Raw genomic sequence first — 19,066 nt, forward strand, 5'->3', positions numbered from 1 at the left:
AGTAATCCCGAAAGCTGGGGGGAGTTGACGAAATTTGAAGTCGAAATTTCCTTTCTTACATTTTTCTTAGATAATTAATTTACCGAGTTATTAACGATTAGAGTTAGTTAATCCTGCGGGATTCAAACGCAAAGGCGGTGAATGTCCTGGCGTGGGAGTGCTTCACATTATCCGGACACTCGTTTTTTATTTTCGTTACATTTTTCTTTTGCTCTCAATTCATTTTAAAATTAATTATTTCAAAATAACGCGTATGATTTAGGTAATGAAATTTGAATCATTCAAAAATGGTACCTAAGCACGAATAAATGAATTATTAATTAATTAAATAAATGTTTTAATTGACGAAAGTGGATCAATTAATTTATTTAACTAATTTAATCAATATAATTCATTAACTCGTGCTTAGATTCTATTTATGGATTGTTCAAATTTTATTATTTAAATTATTGTCGTTATTTTTAAATAATCAATTTGATGATGAACTGAGAAGACACAGGAAAAGTTAATGAAAATAAATAATTATTGTCTAGGTAATGCGAGGCAGCCCCTTGCCAGGGCGAGCGTCGACCCTGGTACACTGAGAAAAAAGATTAGTTGACTGAAAAAAATATATATTGTGGACATCGTTGCCTGAATCATGTATAATTGCAAGAAACAATTGTTATGTTCAGAAGAAAAATTATACCGTTGATTTAAACAAATTTTGCTTACTGTTGCTGACATTTTTTTGGACGTATTTGATCGCAGGATTTTGTTGTAGCAATGCATATTTTTTTGCGACAACCAACTTTTTTTTCTCAGTATACGTATAAATCCTGCTCCTAAAATTGACCAATTTTAATCGCTAATAACTCAGCAAATAATTACCAGAAGGAAAAGTCAAAGAGGAAGTTTCGACCTCAAATTTCGTCAACTTTCACTCATTTCAAGGATTAATGCGAGTTTTGAGACACTCTGTACACGGCGCGTCATTACAAGAAGGTACTAAATTACTCATCTACACGTTCGGGGCGCGACATATATCGGTTACTTTCCAGTCAGCAAGGATGCTATCAGCAACGAGCGGACAAACAAGGCGTACGCAAGTCTCGAGCTGTGTACGCATTCGGGTCATTATCCCACTCGTTGCTGACATAACGAGTTCGTCTAGCGCGTACGCATGATTCGTTCGTTCCTCCTCACATAAGAGGATGTTTGAACCGAAAAGTGTCTCTTTTTTTATTAGTTTACAATTTCGCCATATTTGCCGCGTACATGCATGACCATATCACGTAACGTCATGGCGCTTTACCTGCAACCCGTTATCAAGGAACAGAAACTGTTATCAGAAATCCGGTTTGTGGCACAGGGGACAGCGAGTAAAAAGGAAGGAGAATGGGCTCGCCAGTAGCGGAAATACCCCAAATGATTTGGCGAGAAATAATCGCGGGTAGTTTTGGGTTTTGCCTAATTTTGAAAAGATACGAAAATCTCAAGCGGTTTAATGATTGTTTAGTAATCTTCCGTATTTTCAATGTTTTTATTAAGTGGAGATTAATTATAGACAGTTTCATTAAGAAGAAAACGGCGTAGACGGTTAAAACAAAAAAGTAAGCAGGAACTAATGTGGAAGATAGAGCGAGTTATAAAGCTGAAAAAACGCCTTGCAAAGGACATTATATGCAATGTGAAGACCTTAACGAGAAATCAATCTGGCTATCGGCGCTGGACTATATGTTGTAGCTTTTAATATAAACTTATACGAACACATGTCACGTGACACAATGCATTTTTAGTTCAATCCGATCCCCATCAGAGGGGAAACATCTGTCCACCCTAAGCGAAAAATATATTTTCCCGGCGAAATTAGTTACGGTAATCTAAATGTTTCTTGCTATTATATTGTTTGGCTTCCGTAAAATTAATATTTAGTGGAAATGATTTTGTGAACTGAATTTCATGTACAAAATTGAGTTTTGAAAATATTAGTGAAAGTGTAGGGAAAATATGTAGGGGGCGAAATTAGTGAGACGAATCTACTACTAACAAGTCTATATTTTCCGTAGATTCGCAGGTAATTAATTGGCTTATTGTTAAAAAATATATGCGCAAGCCCCAAGGAAACGTATTGAAATAGATCCAACTGGTCGCTTCTATAGTTCTCGATCAAGTCCGTTGCTGCCCACTATTCGTAGGGACAGTCTTAGTTTAGCCGTATAAGTTGTTTAGGCAATGATCCCGTTTTCTCGCCCGTGATCCCTGGAGTAGGGCCGCCCATGGACCTCCGATCATTTTGACTTTGTCCCTTAGTGAATATTTCCCACGAATAATAATTCCTTTTTAAGTTTGGCAAAAGACAACGATCAAACTTTATTATATTGAAATGGCTCTAAGTTTAGTGTAACGAGCGGAGGATACGATGCGTCTCGTAAGAGAGTCGACCCAGGCACCGCTGAGCGTGAAATATCCGTAAATTAATCGTATATAAATGTTTATTGAACGTATGTAAGCTATATATAGATATCTATGAACTCTATTTTAGATACACTCAAATGCTAGATGGCTGGACCTGGCACGTCGTGTGTGTGTGTGCGCGCGTGCGTGCGCGTGTGTGTGTCGTAGATATCTAAAATGGATGGCCTGCAGATATTCATACGTTTTTGTAAAAAAAATTAAATTCATAACACTTTTTGAGCAGAGTCTGTTCGAGAACTTGTTCAGTACAGATATGCAGATAAATTCTGCTGTTTTTGATACAGAAAAATTTTGTTGCAATTGTCGGGACTTGAACCCGGACCTCCCAGGTAGAAAGCAGGAACGCTGACTATGATGATACCAAAGCCTATGAAAAATGTTAGGTTACATGAGTTGTTTTTTTATTGTTCTAAACGTACTTTCAACGATGTTGATTAACTTTTAGTAGATGTCTATTAGGGCTATTATATATTTTGTATGCGTCCAGAAATAAGTAGATATCTGTAGATCAATAGTGGACATATAATTTTCATTTACAATAGACATAGATATTTATATATATCCTTTAGATATTTTTTTAGGTGGATGATAGACGATATACACTTGCTATACCTACAGACGTAATTTAGACGATTAATTTGCGTACATTCCACTTCATGGGTTGCCTGGGGATATATCGAATGCCGTCTCGCCTCGAACCTCCCTCCTAGTCCTGCGTAGCCCCTTGAGGACGATCCTCGCTCGCACGTTGTTTAGTTTATCGCAGAGGCCAGGATAGGGTGACGGGGCCCACAAGGAGAGGAATGCGCCTTCAAAAGTTATATCACATTACTGGTGGAATCTTGTATTACACTCAAACAACGTAATATTCAATATAAACAAATTATGAATAGCGAATAAATATTGTTTAAAGTTGATACAAGAACGAATTCACCGGTAACTTCTAGAGGTTTGAGACGAAACATCAACCATACTGGTAATTCTGTTAAATTCTAGTTTGTTACCAAGAATATTATTAATTTTGTTTGAGTACCTCATTCATTGAGGTAAATCAAGGGCTCGTTTTGACACGTTTATGCCCAAAAAGCAATGAGTCAGACAAACTTGAAGTTGAACTTAAGAAAATTCAGTATTTTTATAGGGAATTTAATAACAATTCCCTAATAATTTGTTAAAAAGTGAATGGCTGAACTTTATTATTTTCAAATAGCTCTAGAATCAAGCGTAAGTTGCGATGCGTCTCGTAGTAGAGTCGATGAATCGAACGAATCCTCGATCCTTCTTCCTTCGGGATCTAGTCCTGCGTCGCCTCTCAAGGGTGATCCTCGCTCTCGCGTTATTTAGGTTTTCTCAAGAGCAGGATGGGGGTGAAGTAACCCAGAGGAGAAGGAATGCGCCTTCAGTTCGTAATTTGCCTTGAATTTATTCGATCTTACTTTGTTGATAGTAGCAATAAAGATCTCGGCGTGAATTCTTTTTAAATGAAAAAGGATAGCACGTGTGCATAAATAATTTTAACAAATTATCAGTTGAGATAAACGCTTTTAATTAGAGACCTGGAGTCTGCCGAAATGCTAATTCTTCATTATTAATCCGGCTTAAGATAAACACGTGGCTGAGGGTCAGTGAGAGCCATGACTAACCTCGAAAACTCGTGAGAAATTAATTTCGCCGATAAACGTGGTCGATAAATAATCATTTACGAAGCCCCGTTATCTCGGGTTTAAAGAGAGGCTGGGAACTCACAGACACCGACACAACGCGGATAACATCCGAGATCGGCATCGAGCTCGGACGTTAATTCGTGTTGTGAATATTAACTTCCGATAACCGCGGCAGCACCGCTTGCCCGAGCCCGTAATGAGTGGTGACACGGCGTCCTTATCGCGCCTAAAACACGCTGACTTCGACTTCCAGGTATCGTACGCGATACACTCTAGCTAGCCAGTGGCTATCTCAGTTTCGCTTGCACGAAGCTTTGTGACGAGTTGCACTCTTCTTCGACCGTGGTGCAAGAAGAAAGAGGAAACTGTTACTCGGGATGCTGCTCTGCACCTCCCTCGATAATTCCTCCGACTGATCCCATGAGAACCGACTAACCCGCAACGAGACCTGTCCATATACGTACGGGAAATTAACAAATAAAAAAATAATGTGCAAAAAATAGTTATTGATAAGCTTTTCAAGGGAATATTCACAAAGCGACAAAGGCAAAATGATCGGATGTCCATGGGCGGCCCTATTTCAGGGATCACGTCTTCTCGCCCGTGATCCCTGAAATAGGGCCGCCCATGGACATCCGATCATTTTGCCTTTGTCGCTTTGTGAATGTTCCCTTCAAAAGCTTATCAATAACTATTTTTTGCACATTATTTTTTTATTTCTGGCCCTACGAGCAGTGGACAGAAAGGGCACTTAGTCTTGGACCACAGAATCGAGCGGTTGGCTCTTATTCGGATACTCTAATTTTGAGGCATACACACATATTTATCTTACAATAAGCCATCATAACAGGCTGCGAGATCGACGAATTATAGGAAAGTGTCAATAGTAGACACATATAGTTAAATTCCTCTTACCCTTGTACCCGTTTATTTATTATCATTATTTGAATCATTAGAGACACTTCGGAGATATCACTAGGTCGTTTTAAGACATTCTTCGTATTGATTACTTCACATCATTGGATTCATTTCAGAGTGTTAAACCGCACCTTCATGCCTCTTTGTTCGCTTAAACTTTATTTTAAGTAGGTTCAGCGAACATAGTAATTAGGTTGCAGAGGTGCAATTGGAAACTGTTCGAACGAGCCACCTATCCCCCACACGGCACCTGTGCAACCATTTATGTCAGAAACCATTCCAACTTTCCCCAAGGCCTCACGAGACCACCTTGTTGGTGCCTCAATGGATTTTCGGCTTCTTCTTCAAGGCCTATCCACTTTCATTTGCCTCGACTCCAACTCCCTGTGAAGTGCCCGTCGAAAAAACGAATTACCTACGTTACTTTAGAACGAAAGAAAGCATCCAAACCGAAGGTAGAACTTGGTCAGTGACGATATGCGGGGGGATATTTAAATTTTATTAGAAAACAACCTAATACGGAAGGAAATTATTGGACCTTACAAGACTCGCGACTTCTTACCTATTTTGACTACCTTGAACGAGACCAACTACTCTCGATCGACTCCATGTAAAAGAGTCACTCTCTTGGAAGACGCGATTCTTTTATATGCGCTGGGAAAAAGGACTTTTGAAATAGACGCCAATTCCTAAAAGCAACATGATATACATCTACAAATAAAACAATAACTTTACAAACTGTAGTCCTTTCTAGGGACCGGCGCCTATTTCACAACTTTTGTGGTAATGTTTAACATCATTTGTTCTCGGTACAGCACTAATCTCTATACCAGAGAATCCACTTCTGTCTCCTTATATAGTCATAACTCAGGGCGTATTAGACAACGGTCGAAAAACAACTTTCAACGTTGCTCCCAGAACAAAATTGAATGAGACCTACAATCGAAAAATAAAATAATTTCATGTCCCACGATCTCTGCAACTTCCATCCTCTTTCTAAATCCCTAGCCAGTCGCACCTGTACGTAACGGCATTTACTCCAACTAGACAGCTAAAAATCCACACCAGGGAGCAATTGGAGCAATTGTCCAACCACCGATCTTCTAACTCCAGCACCTGGGTCGTCATTTGTGTCACAGAGAACTCCAGCTTTCTCCAAGAACGAGGCTCCCCTGTTCCCTTGACGGATTTTCGACTTCCCGTTCGTTATCCACCCGCTCCTGTCGAAATAACCAAATTTCACGCAATCTTTCCGTGGCTTTCCAAGCCGTTCCGATCCGGCTTCCCGTGTGTTCCTCATATTTATCGTGACTATTCGCTGAACCCTGAACCGGCATTGTTGTCGCTCGCATGCACCGTGGCCGCGGTCGTTGCGTCATCTCCCGTGTGACATTACGCGTGTACACACGCACAATGGGCTCGTTCGGTGCTTTTAGAACGTTCTGTGTTAACCTAGAACCTACATACGGCTACTGGAGGCGCTTTCGCAACGCCTTCAAACCTCCGAGCGGTTTTCACCTCGGACGGGGACGGGGCACGGACCTCGGGAAATTTCGTCGCGGTCCGAACACGGATCGATCCAATTGTCTCGACCTTGTGTTTCTACCGCAGCCGATTGTTCGCCGACTCGTGAAAGGGTCCCAAGTCGGTGCAAGGAGTTCTTTCCTCGGCACCGTTGCACCTCCATTCGACACGCACTCGCTAATGCTCGAGTGACGAACGCAATGCGCGGGACGAGGAAATTAGTTTTCACCGCAAGAAGGGGAGAGAGTGAACGGTACTTTTTTTAAGGTAAAAGTGGGCTACTGGAGATATTTAAAGGTATCATGAAATTAAGTACCTGCCACGTGCAAATTTTTATTAATCTTAAAAGTTCACGTGGCTTGGCTGCTGATACTTCTGTTAATAATATTTGTTTAAAGTTGTTATTGCAAAAGAAGTCAATATTGTAATTAAGTTTCCTCTACTTATAACTCCGGGATCGTTTTTTTTTTTTTATAAATGTTAATGTAGTAGCCGCGCTTATCAGCATCGAAATTCTTTGCCACTCAACCCGGATGACGATATGGCACGTCGTGCATATTCGAACCGTAAACACATGCATTTGGTTCAATTACGATTAGTCATCGAGGACGACGACTGTGGATTATGCACACGTAACAAGCCTTAATTTAAATTAAAGTAGAAAGAATTTAGTGAATTTGTTCACGCGCGATGCGGAGGGTTTCCTCTTGTTAGTTCTCTTTTATTTAGCCGCAGGTCCAGTCAGAACTCAAAAACATTTGTTTTCTACTAGAAGGTTCCCATTTCCTTGTGCTTGACTAAGGGACACAATTTAAGGAACGGTCATATTATGTTAAGGGAAGGGACAGAAAAGAAACACCTCGTTTCGGTTTTTCCTGAATAGTCCTGTGGGAGAAAATTGAGCGTCGCCTGCAGGTGCTCGCGCTCGACGTCCGCGAGTTAATATTTGCTCAAGAACAATGCCTGAACGTGTCTGAATACCGACACGCCATTATTCTCGATACCTAGGCGACATATCTAGGTAGAACGAACGTTATGGAGAGGAAGGTGGAGGGTTCCTAGGTGTTCGCCGCTTATCGCGACCTCCTTTGCGAACGGGGACCCGATGTCCGTCCTTCCGTTGCGTTGGCTTGTTTGCGAATTAATGCTACGATATGTCCGCGTATTAAATGGCGAGCTTGCGTAAGAGAAAATCGGTCTTGGTCCGATCACTTGGAAAAACGACACTATAATTTTCAAGCCCGATACCTCTGGAATACATTTAAGTAGTTGCAACGTGGAGCGCAAAATTCTCTTCGAGTGGCTTTCTAAAATTCATCTGAAAAGGGATAAATGAGACAAGGCTAGTCCGAGCTGGCAGATAATTCGCGGCGAACCTTCCGAATTTATCCTCGAATTCGCAGGAATAATTGCATAACAATTGGAAAAGATACCCGATGTCAGGCCACTTTAACTTGAATTCTTGGTGGAACGGTACGATATGGTCGTCCGATATGGTTGACACGATCATTGAACGTTTTTCGCGAATTTTTTTGCTTCGAATGCGTCGATTTCTCCTCGCGTATCTTTGCGCCGTAAAAAGTTAAATTATTCCCCGGTAATGACGAAACGTCGACTCAAGCCTGTTACAAGTCGCGTTTAACGTCGAGCTCGTCGACGAATTCCCGGTGTCTCCTAACGATCGCAGCAACGCGGCACTTCCGGTCTAACCCCCGGCGGCGCGGCCACCCGAACTCGGAATAATATTGAATAGAATTTAACGCATCATCGGCGGAACGTGGCGGCTGACATCACGACTGGAAGGAGGCGTACGAGGCTAACGCGTCGTTTGTAATACAAATTTTATTGCAGTCTGTGTTGACACAGGCCGCGCCAAGATATTAAGTGCCACATGCGCCGTATCAACGCGCAGCGCGGCGTTGTCCTTAACGAGAGAAAGAAAAGACCCATGGAAATTTATGAAGATTACCAGCGAAATTGTCGCCACGCTTCGCCGAGGCTCCTTTTCTCCGTAAATCATGCGGTAACAATGGACAAAGTGTCCTTCGAGCTTCGGGCGATTTTTCCCACGCTGCGGGGCACGGGCCTCCAAAATGGCCAAAAATCACTTCCGACGTTTTTCTTATCATTTTTGTGCACAACCTGCAATAACTTTGAACAATGAACATCTTCGTTTTGTAACGGTACGACTTAAATATGTTTACATGGGATAACAGTGAATTTTTGAATGTCGTTTTGGTACCTCGGTTTGGCAGCCGGATCTCTATTTTTTGTATTGTCAATATTTGGACTGTAGAATATTATTTTTGAATTCATGCACGTTGAAACACTGTACGTAAAAAAGAGATGTATAGATATACATGCGTATCGCTGAAACGCTCGACCTAGCTGCAACTACCTTCTCGGTAAAGCTAACACGTATAACGCTGTCATTTTGTCATGGTTGAGGCGTTTATACTGTTAACTCTGACAGCCATAATTTTTTTTCCGCGTTAGGTAAGAGGAAACGTTTCTACGGACAATTCTTTCGAGCGAGTGCGGAACACGTGTGCAGTCGATTCAAGGAAACGTGGAATTGAAAGTGTTAAGAAGCAACGGCGAAAGAGAAAACGCTGTAAAAAAATCTCGTGTGAAGTTTGCACCACTCGTAATGGATCTGGGCGTGCACCATGTAACGTTTCCATGCATCTAGGGAACATTTTGCTCCGATAAGATGTCTAGGAAACTTGTTTTAACTGCACCTTCTATATACCTCATATACTAATGAACCTTGAAGAGCAATTACCATTTAGGCTCAACTGTGCTTGATTTTACACGAGTTCTCACGAATACCCTTTTGGTTGGAATTGAATATTAAAACCGAATGGAAAAATTATGAAATCACTTGACCGTATCTTTATCGTTCTTGGAATATCTTAAATTGTTAGACAATGTTGCAGAAAAATAATGCATGTAATCGCATATGAGTAATCGTAAGTGGCCCTTGTTTAGAATTCCTAGGGAACGTATTTTTTTCCTCTTTCATGACTTTGCGACAGTTTTCTGCCTCGTGACAACCTATGCTCGTCCGAGTCCGATAGTGACTTCCTTTCCCACGTTCGCTATCACCACTGTATTACCTGTAACGCAATGGTACCGCGCCATGCTGGTCATACGTGAGCACGATGCGGTGACACCCAGAATAAATTGACGGGAAAAAATGTTTCAAGTCGACAATCTTCTAACGCGGACATAGAAAAGACATCACGCGTCATCGAACAGGGTTTAATTACACCTTCAATCGGCATTTATCGCATCCGTGACCGTCCACAGTGATTGATTAAAATGGATTCCATTCCTCTTAAGTGTCTATGTTTGCAACGTTTAACCATCAAAGAACTTATCCAACGCTAAACTTTTTCTCCTCACTATAAACAAGGTATAGACATTACGCACTTATCTCGATTTTACAATAAAATCTTGATTACGAGACAGATTTTATTTATAATTCAATTTACGTGCTCTTAAAAGAAGATAGGAGACAATTATTGTTACGAATGCACGGACAAGTGGTAAACATTGTGAAAAATTCGTAACTTTAATTGCAATAAATTAGCTGCGATATTAAGATGATATGAAAGTGGCGTCTAAGAGGTCTCGTTTATAAAACTGTTCTCGAAACTGGGTGTACCGCATCGCTTGACATTTTACCACATGAATGTAGAGGCTATCTAAGTAAGGTCCTGACACCTATGAAATTTCAATTTTTTTTTTAATTTGTTTCTAAACATTTTGATGCTTTTTTATAAAAAATGAAATTTTATTCTGCCAGGACCTTTCTTAGGGTTTCCACCCCACGTGGTAAAATTTCAAACGATTCGGTACGCTCAGTTCGCAGAAGAGTTTTGTAAACGATTGACTCCGCAGATGTCACATTTATTCTCACCTTAAGAAGCTATTGACGGAACGCAAAATTCATCGTAAGACCTAGCTGAAAACTGACCTAATATCTCCCGAGTACAGGTAGCCACCCGACTTGCCGTAGAAATTACGAAAGGCAGTACAAGTCCCGATTAGCAGGGGAGTTATCACATGCGCGACTTATCGCGGAGCGGTATATTCGCTGAGTCGAAAAGAAATAATCAAGTCGTGAATTCGTGGAGGAGCACTTAAACGCGTCCTGCGAGACCGAAAGTTCCACGTGACAATATGAAATATGATTTCCGACAAAGTTCCCCGAGAGTTCTCGCGTTGCCTGGATTGGAGTGCGGTTTTAGAACCCACCTCGAAGGCCTTATCGTCCGATAGCGGCTGCCAAACTTGGCCGATAAGAGTCGTCGGTGACCCCCTGCGGGTCGCCTCACAGGGTGTCCTAATTTCTAAGAAGGCCCATAATCTTAATTCGCTCCGAGGATCTCTCCTGATTCGGCGTTTTAAATTCTATTTCTTTCCTGTTCTACATTCCAGGTGTGTTTTATTCATCGACTGCCTTTTAAGCGCAGCTCTCAAGCCCCGGTCGACTTTCCATAAGAACTCGCCTCTATTTTTCAAGTCGCCGAGTGAATTTTTCCAAGATCTCCCGTCTGTAAATCGGTGGCAGGGACGCCGAGGTAAACGAACAGTCGCCGGTCTTTTGTCGCTTAGGTCCGTTTGCAAGTCAAACGACGCATTATTCCTTAACCTGACCCAACGAAACCCCCTTTCATATTCATTGGCATCGCTGCTTTGGACCACGGTGCGGACCGCGTGCACACGGAAGCGCGAGCCCATCGCGCGCGCACGCACGCACGCACACACGACTCGCGCACGAATGCACGAGACGCGTGAGTGCGTGCACACGAATATGCGAGTGCGAGCTTACGTCCGCACGGATGTGCCCCTGTGTGCATACGTACCTACATGTGCCTATGTGCACACGAATGCAACGCTCTCACCCGACCGATAGCGCGCTTCCAGCCAGCCAGGCCTTACATAACGCATAAGCAACATAACCAACTCCAGGAAGCCGTCGGCTAAAAGGGCTCAAAGGGTTAAGACCCGATCGAGGGCTGCGATTCGTTTATCGACAATGATCGTTCTAAGAGTCGCGATATTATTTATCGCTCCGGTGGTTGATGCGTCCGCACCCTGAAAAAGGAATATTTGAATCGAAATTTTCGACCACCTTTGAATCCGCATAATTTAACTCTTTTGGTTTTATATCACTCTTTAAGTCCTACTTTTGATTTTGTACAACGAGTTGAACTTTTCGTCGTATTTGGAATCTTTAATTGTAGGCTTTAATAAGTTTTGAGGTGATATATAGAAGGGACCATCGAAGACCTACTGTAGACCTTAAAAGTGGCAAATATTTCCATTTCCTCTACTTGTGGGCCGGAAGCAGCACTTAAAGAGTGATATAAATCTAAAATTAAATCGTTTAATTACCTACGTTACGCAGATCAAAGTAGGGTTAAAATTTCGACTCGCTATAGTATACCGTATGTGAATTAAATCCCATTTTAGATTTTTAAGTAGGAGAAATGGAAATATCTGCGACTTTTATGGTTTAAAGTAGGACCTCGATTGTATAAAAGTCACCGTTCATTATCTTATTTCGTTATCCTAAACGTATTTCCTAATTAGAGGTTCTAAGTAGGATTAAATTTTCATCTCGACAAGAGGTCGCGGGATAACTCGACGAAGAGCTGACATGGCCCTAATCAACCGAACCTGATCAGTAGAACCTTATCAAGAACCCATTATTAAAGAATACTTTTCTGATCTTAACATTGATACGTCGTGATAACCTCGTTGATAGCATTGCGACACCTTTAACTCCCACCCTGATGAATACACTTGTTCTTCGTCAAAGGGAATATGTATAACATATCGTGTTAGTCTTTGCATCAGCCGCTTGCAGAATCGGCTGATATGGATGATTGCGTTCAGTGAAAATATCGGGTTGATTCATAATTATCCGCACTTTTCACCCCAGATCCGGTACCGGTAAAAATGCGAACATTTATGAATCAGCCCAATACATGTGTGAATTTCTTACTTAGATATTCTAGTCTGTATGAAGAGTGGGGTCGATTTTGAAAATATGTACGTATATGCTCTTAATGACGTTAATTTAGTTTTCCAACCCTTCATGAGGTGCATTTAGAGCCACATCCGGTTTTTCACATTCCGCACAACACAGCCATGTTACATGTGGTGCATCTACGTACGGCGCGTGAAACCTCGGGCTACTCTACTGGCGGAGATTTATGCATTCTGAAATAGAATTAGACAACTTGAACGGCAAGCACGAGCATTTATACTACTACTTATTTCGATTAGATTTAATCACCCTTACCCCCAGTCAGCAACTTTCCTATTACATCCCAATATTATTCTTAAGTAAATTTATAATACCGAAAAATCAGAAACTTCAAGCTGCCCTTTTAAGCGTTATTGACCGTTCATCCTCTTGTTCACTCAGAAATGTTTAAAAATGCCTGTACTTAACAGAGTTTTCTCGTGCAGCTGGTTGCCGGGTTTGGTGTCAAGAGGGGTTTTGCATAACGCATATTCTCCTTTCGTTAAAGCGTGAGCAGGATCTACGATTCTTTTATCGGCAAAGATCGACCCAGGGATCACGCGACAGCGCCCAAATGTTAATCACGAACCCCCGATCGGCCAGGGCGTGACCTAAAACTTCCTCCGAATTCGAGAAAGAAACAGAGCCGGACCCATTAGCATTTCGAAAATCGACGGGGCCCCTCATTATGCGAGTGCATCGGTGCAACCGGTTGTCGGTTGCGTACACACCCGAGGGACACTGAGGAGATTCAATCTCCCGATAGTGGCAGAGTTGAGAAAAGATCGACCGGCCGATATTTCTTTCGATTACCTAGCACCGAGAGTCGTCGAGAAAGGGAAAATTATACGCGAGAAGGAAATTTATTCGGGCGAGATAATGACCCATGCCGACTTATGCATGATTTATTGATCCCGTAACAATAATTGGATACAAGGGAATTCTACATCCCATGCTTTCAATAAATCCCATGCATTCGGTATTAATTCTGTAATATAAAGTAAATTACATTTTTTTACCTTTCCCGACGTTATATAACATATAAAATTTCTTGTGCAACCTTGGAGGTCGTTTTACGGGAAATGTCAGTTTTTATTATATCGTTTGCGGCGTATACGATTTTATCACATCCAGTGAATTATACGGATGATGTGGATTGTAGGACCTCTCTTTTAATCGATCGCTCTTGATGCCGAAGGTCTCGACATCGTTCGTTTGAAATGTGTATTTTCGCTCGTCATTTTGACGGGTTACCGAGGAGTTATCATTCGTATTGCATAAGAGTTCTTTTCTTTTCTCCTTTGGTACCTTTTACGCGAAGGCGGAGCACCGTGTACATTGTTCGCTACATGAGATTCTTATATAAACGGGAATAACAACGTTCAACCACCAATCATACGATGCATGTGGCCTTTCGAAGACCCTGCGCTAATGACGAATTCACTCGGGTTTTACCTTTTGTTCTTCGGGTTATCCGAAAGAACGCTTTCGGAATTATTCTTCGAAATTTAATCCTCGATCGACGCAGTCTGGTCCTACTTACATTTCATTTCTTGTAACCCTGGATCGCTTGACTTACATGCCGAGCGAACAAAACCATATTCGCTGACTGGAGTTCTCCACGAGTTTGTCAGCATTTTCTGTTTATGTAACCCGAGACGCTCGCCACCCAGAATATTTGCGTGTTTCGAGTGATTTTTTCGTGTTTCTTTTCAGAAATGCGTCTACCTGCGTCCGGAATTTAACCACAAAACCTGCGGTTTACGTTTAAGCGGTCAATTTGTCTCGTGTGGAAATGTATCTTTTAGAATATGTACATTATGTCGCGTTGTTGAGCAAAAAGAATGGATTTACGTCTTTATGACGATTCGGTCATGGACATTTATTTTATGCAAATACTCTCAACAATTTTCTCTTGATTAATTTCAGAATAATGTCAGTCGCGACGAGGAAGATGGAGGAATGTTTTGGGATCCTGTTTCTGTTAGAAATCACGACAGCAAATATCAAAGCCAAGTGCGCTCATTGCAGGATCAGCTGGCACAAGCCACCTTGACGATTCAAAATTTGGAAACCGAATTGAAACACGTCCAGAAAGTAAGTAAATAAATTCTTCCAATTTCCTTAAGCTTTTGGTACGAATCAAGATTGGGATACTAACGTTATTCGATTTAATATTCACTTGATAAGCTAGTTGATAATTCTACTAATTTCAGGCGAATTCTACCTCTTTAATGGATGAAATCCAGGAGGGACACCAAAAAACGGAGCTGTTGAGAGCTAAACAGGACATGATGAATCATTTAATACAGATGGGTGAAAAGGTTGGTTACTAAGTTAAATTTGGTAATAAAAATATTTGATCAAGAGTACTACACTTGGCAAAAATACATTTTTCATTTTTTATTTTATTCATAATCTTCGAATTAACGTCTGATATACCTATGTGAAATATTAAAATTAAGTACGAGTACATTTTACCACGTCTGAAAAAAATTACACAAACTATCGTATTTTAGAATCGTGAAATGGAAAGGAACCTGAAGCGTATCCAATTAGATGAAGCTGTTCTAGTTAATGACTTTAAAACTGTGATTTCCAAATTGGGATCTGTTGAACAACTCGATCTAATAAGAGGAGCTCTTAAGGCTCTTGAAACGGAAGCTAAAAAACTGGACTCCTACCACCATCACCAGAAATCAAACAGTGAGAAAAATGGCGAGAAACTAAGCGAAGACAAATTTGAATCCGTGCCTTTGAGACCAAGCTACGACGGAAACTTTTTCAACGAAGGAGTGGCAGATCCAGGGGAAGTGCTGGAATTGAAAAGGAAAATCACTGAACTTGAGGAAGAAAATAAAAATCTGTCCACCAATATCGAGGAACTGGATCAACAGAGCGCAGAGTCCATTGGTAAATTGAATCCTGAAATTGTACGGATTGTAGGGCTCGTTAATTTAAATTCCTGAAACTTCAAGATTGGATTCAATAATATTTGTTTAATGTTACCTAGTTTTAGAGCCTCTGTTTCGGTAAAGACTCATATTGCCTTTTTATTCCTTTGTCGATGCAAACCGTATATTATAAATACGCGTTCGCTGTACCGAACGTTACTGTTCACAAAGGAATACGTTATGAACATTATCATTCGCGTGTATTATACATGAAAATTCCTGCGGTTTCAGACATTACGACAGTCGGTAATAACAACCATTCTTTTTTCTTAAGAAGTATTGTGTGCCGCGGAATGAGAATGCATTGCGTTGCATTACTTCACCGTATTCCTTATCACCGCAATAAGCGACAATCCGTTCATACGACCTACATGCAGTGGCGTGTACATTATCTGCTTTTGGCTTTGAAAGGAGTACTTCGGCGATTTCTAACGCTGTGTTTATTCATTTCAGCGAAAGTTCTGTCCGTAAAAGAGGAATTACAGAAGAAGCATCAGTACCTTCAGAAAGCGTACGAGGATCTCTACGTGGAGAGCAACACGGCTCAGAATAAAGTGAAAGCCTTGCAGGCCAAACTGGAAGAGACCACCAACAATACAACTGCGAAGCAAAAGACGATAAGTCAGTCCTCACAGACTGAAGAAACCAACAATAAACATGCAGATGTTCAAACTGAACAAAAAGATGTAGATAGAGAGAACGAGAACATAGGATTCCCCGATGTGGTCAAAAAGGTGAGAGAAATCCTCAAGGACTATCCCTTGGAAAGTGAGTCGCATCAAACGTTCTTTGAAGCGATTGCAAAAAGTCTCGTCGATGAAAAATGGAAAAAGGATGTTCTCGAAAGGAAAGTTACCGAACTCACTAGAGAATTAAAGCAGTCTGCGGAAATAAAGGATGCTTTGCAATTGGAATGCGATGACATGCAGACTAATATTGAGTCACTGCTGCTAGAAATTCAGCATTTAAAAACCAACCTTCCATCGATACCGGAAGCGAGCGAAGAACGAGTCGCTTCTTTGGAATCAGAAACGGAGTCTTTGAGCGAAGATATTAAACGTCTTCAGGATGAGAATATTAGCCTGCGCCAAAAAAATACGGAACTGATCACCAGTACACATAGTATGGAGAGTTCGCTGAGAAACCAGGAGAATTTGGAGGCAGAAGTGAGGAATACAAAACAACAATTGGATATAGCTAAGCAGCAGTTAGAAGGAGTTTCGAAAAATGTTGAAAGCAATGAAAACACCATGGAGGATCTCAGTCGTCGACTGCACGTATCGCTGGAGGAAAATACCGAATTGCGGAAGAAAATCGATCAGTTAGAAAATTCGGAGAAGCAGATGCAGGATCAACTGAGAATGTCAATGGAGAAGTGCAAGGGCTTGGACGATAACATAGAATTAATCGAGGAACTCAAATTGGATCTTGACAATGTTCGCCGAGAATTGAAATCGTCGGTTTCAAATGGCAAAAGACTTGAGACAATGCTTTCCGAAATGCAAGAATCGAAACATGAAATGGAAAAAGAAATGCTAACGCACGAAAGGGATAGTCTGAAAGCTCAGTTGATCGCACTAAACGAATCAAATGATACGAAAGAAGTTATCGAGTTACGAGAACAATTGGAAATAGCGAATCGTGATAAAAACGACCTAGAATACGATATTGCGAAAATGAGAACTGAACTAGACAAAGCGTTTGATGAATCAGATAAACTGTTGCAAGAAAATCAAACGTTAACTCGAGAAATCGAATCATTGTACGAACAGCTGACAATTAGTCGGAACGAAGCCAGGGAGAAGACGGAACTCTTGACAACAGAAATGGATCTACTTCAGCAGGAACACGAAGAGTTGAAAAAAGAATTAAGTAACAATAAAACCGAGTTACAAAATACGTTACATAAGTTACAAAAGACGAAAGAAAAATTAACGAAATTGGAATCCGACTTGTCTCACTCCGCATCACGGATCGGGGAATTAGAAGTCGAAAATAAAACTTTACGCATGAACGCTAATGCTGCAGTAGAACTCGAGCAGACATTGCAATCTACTGAAGAGAGGCTTAGATTGACAGAAGATGACTGCAACCGAATAAAGCATGACTTATCCGATTCCAAATCCCATGTTCAGGATTTACACGTTGAGAACGAAGCAATCAAAAATACCAATGCTGAACTAGAAAATGAATTGCAGTCTGTCAAAAAGAGATATCATGAAGCAGAAGACGAATGTGAGAGACTGAAAAAGGAATTATCTTCTCTACGCGTTGAAGAAGCAGAAGTAGCAACACTAAGAGAAAATTGTACCAAACTCGAGAAACAGCTGAAGCACATAAAAAATGTTGAAGAAAAACTGCAAATTGCCGAGAGCAAATGCGGCGAATTGGAAGCTGAATTGGAAGGCTTACGATCCGAAAAGAAAAAATCGGAAACTCTTTCGGAGGTTAAAATCTCCGATAACGAGAAGCAACAAATCTTAGAAGTTTTGGAAGAAAAAATGAGGGAGAATTCTATGTTAAAAGCTGATAATAGTAAACTGATGACTTCGATAGCGGACGAACAGCACAAATTGAATACATTAATGGAAAGCAACAAAGAGTCCTCGGTAATGGCCCGAGAGACAATTGAAAATCTGTCGCAACTCGTAAGAGAGAAAGATCACGAAATAGAAAACTTAAAATCAAATGCCCTTTCCTGTAACATTCCTAACGGCGAGGTAGAACTGTTTAACTCTCTTAAGAACGAAAGGGACGAACTCGTAAAGCTCATACAAGCGAAGCATGACGAAAGCTTGCAATACCACAATGAGATTCAACGATTAAATCAAACGGTAAACGAACAGAATATTGCGCTTCATAAACTAGCGGCCGAACACGAAGCAAATTTGTCTTTGATCAAAGAGAAGGAAGCTAAGATTCTATGGGCGGAAAATGAGCTGCAAGTGGTTCGACAGAGATTGAAGAACTTCGAAGAGTCGAACAATTATGGAGAGTATTGCAACATCGCGGAGCATGCGGCTCAGCTCGCGAAATTTGGAATTTTGGATGAGAAGGCCAACGCATTGGAAGCTGCGCTGATTCAAGAACAATCCAATAATAGGATGATGCAGAGTCAACTGATGGAGAGTCAAAGTAAAGAGACGAACGCGGCAAAAGAACTGGAAAGACTTAGAGCTCACTTGATGGAAATGGAAGCCAGTTATACGGAAGAAGCTTTACAAGCCGAAGACACGCGGAAGCAACTCGAAGCGAAATTGGCGCAAGCCGAGGAAAGGGCGAAGAATAGCTCAACCGTTTACACATCGGCAAGCATCAGAGCGAATCAGCAGCTTGAAACGTTGCAGCAACAAATGGCTCTGATAGTTAAGCAGAGGGATGATATACAAGGTAAATTGGCAGTAGCCGAAGACAAAGTCTTGTCTCATACTGCCTCGCTGACCAACTTGCAGCTCGTACTGGAACAGTTTCAAAGAGGTACTTTCTTCAAATACTTTTACCATTTT

General features: G+C 41.2%; 1 protein-coding gene across 2 annotated transcripts in view; it reads left to right on the forward strand.

The window, feature by feature from the left end:
* LOC105694165 (thyroid receptor-interacting protein 11) overlaps positions 1–19,066 on the forward strand; it is a 50,240-nt gene that overhangs the window by 24,904 nt on the left and 6,270 nt on the right. For both annotated transcript variants that reach the window (XM_012414569.2, XM_012414570.2), the window contains 4 exons: positions 14,536–14,703; positions 14,823–14,930; positions 15,126–15,519; positions 16,014–19,037. In XM_012414569.2, coding sequence (XP_012269992.1) covers positions 14,536–14,703; positions 14,823–14,930; positions 15,126–15,519; positions 16,014–19,037 — 3,694 coding nt within the window. The remainder of the gene's footprint in view (positions 1–14,535; positions 14,704–14,822; positions 14,931–15,125; positions 15,520–16,013; positions 19,038–19,066) is intronic.

This window comes from Orussus abietinus, unplaced genomic scaffold, assembly GCF_000612105.2.
Source record: "Orussus abietinus isolate OABI.00-Male unplaced genomic scaffold, Oabi_2.0 scaffold52, whole genome shotgun sequence".
In the NCBI taxonomy this organism is placed as follows: Eukaryota; Metazoa; Arthropoda; class Insecta; order Hymenoptera; family Orussidae; genus Orussus; species Orussus abietinus.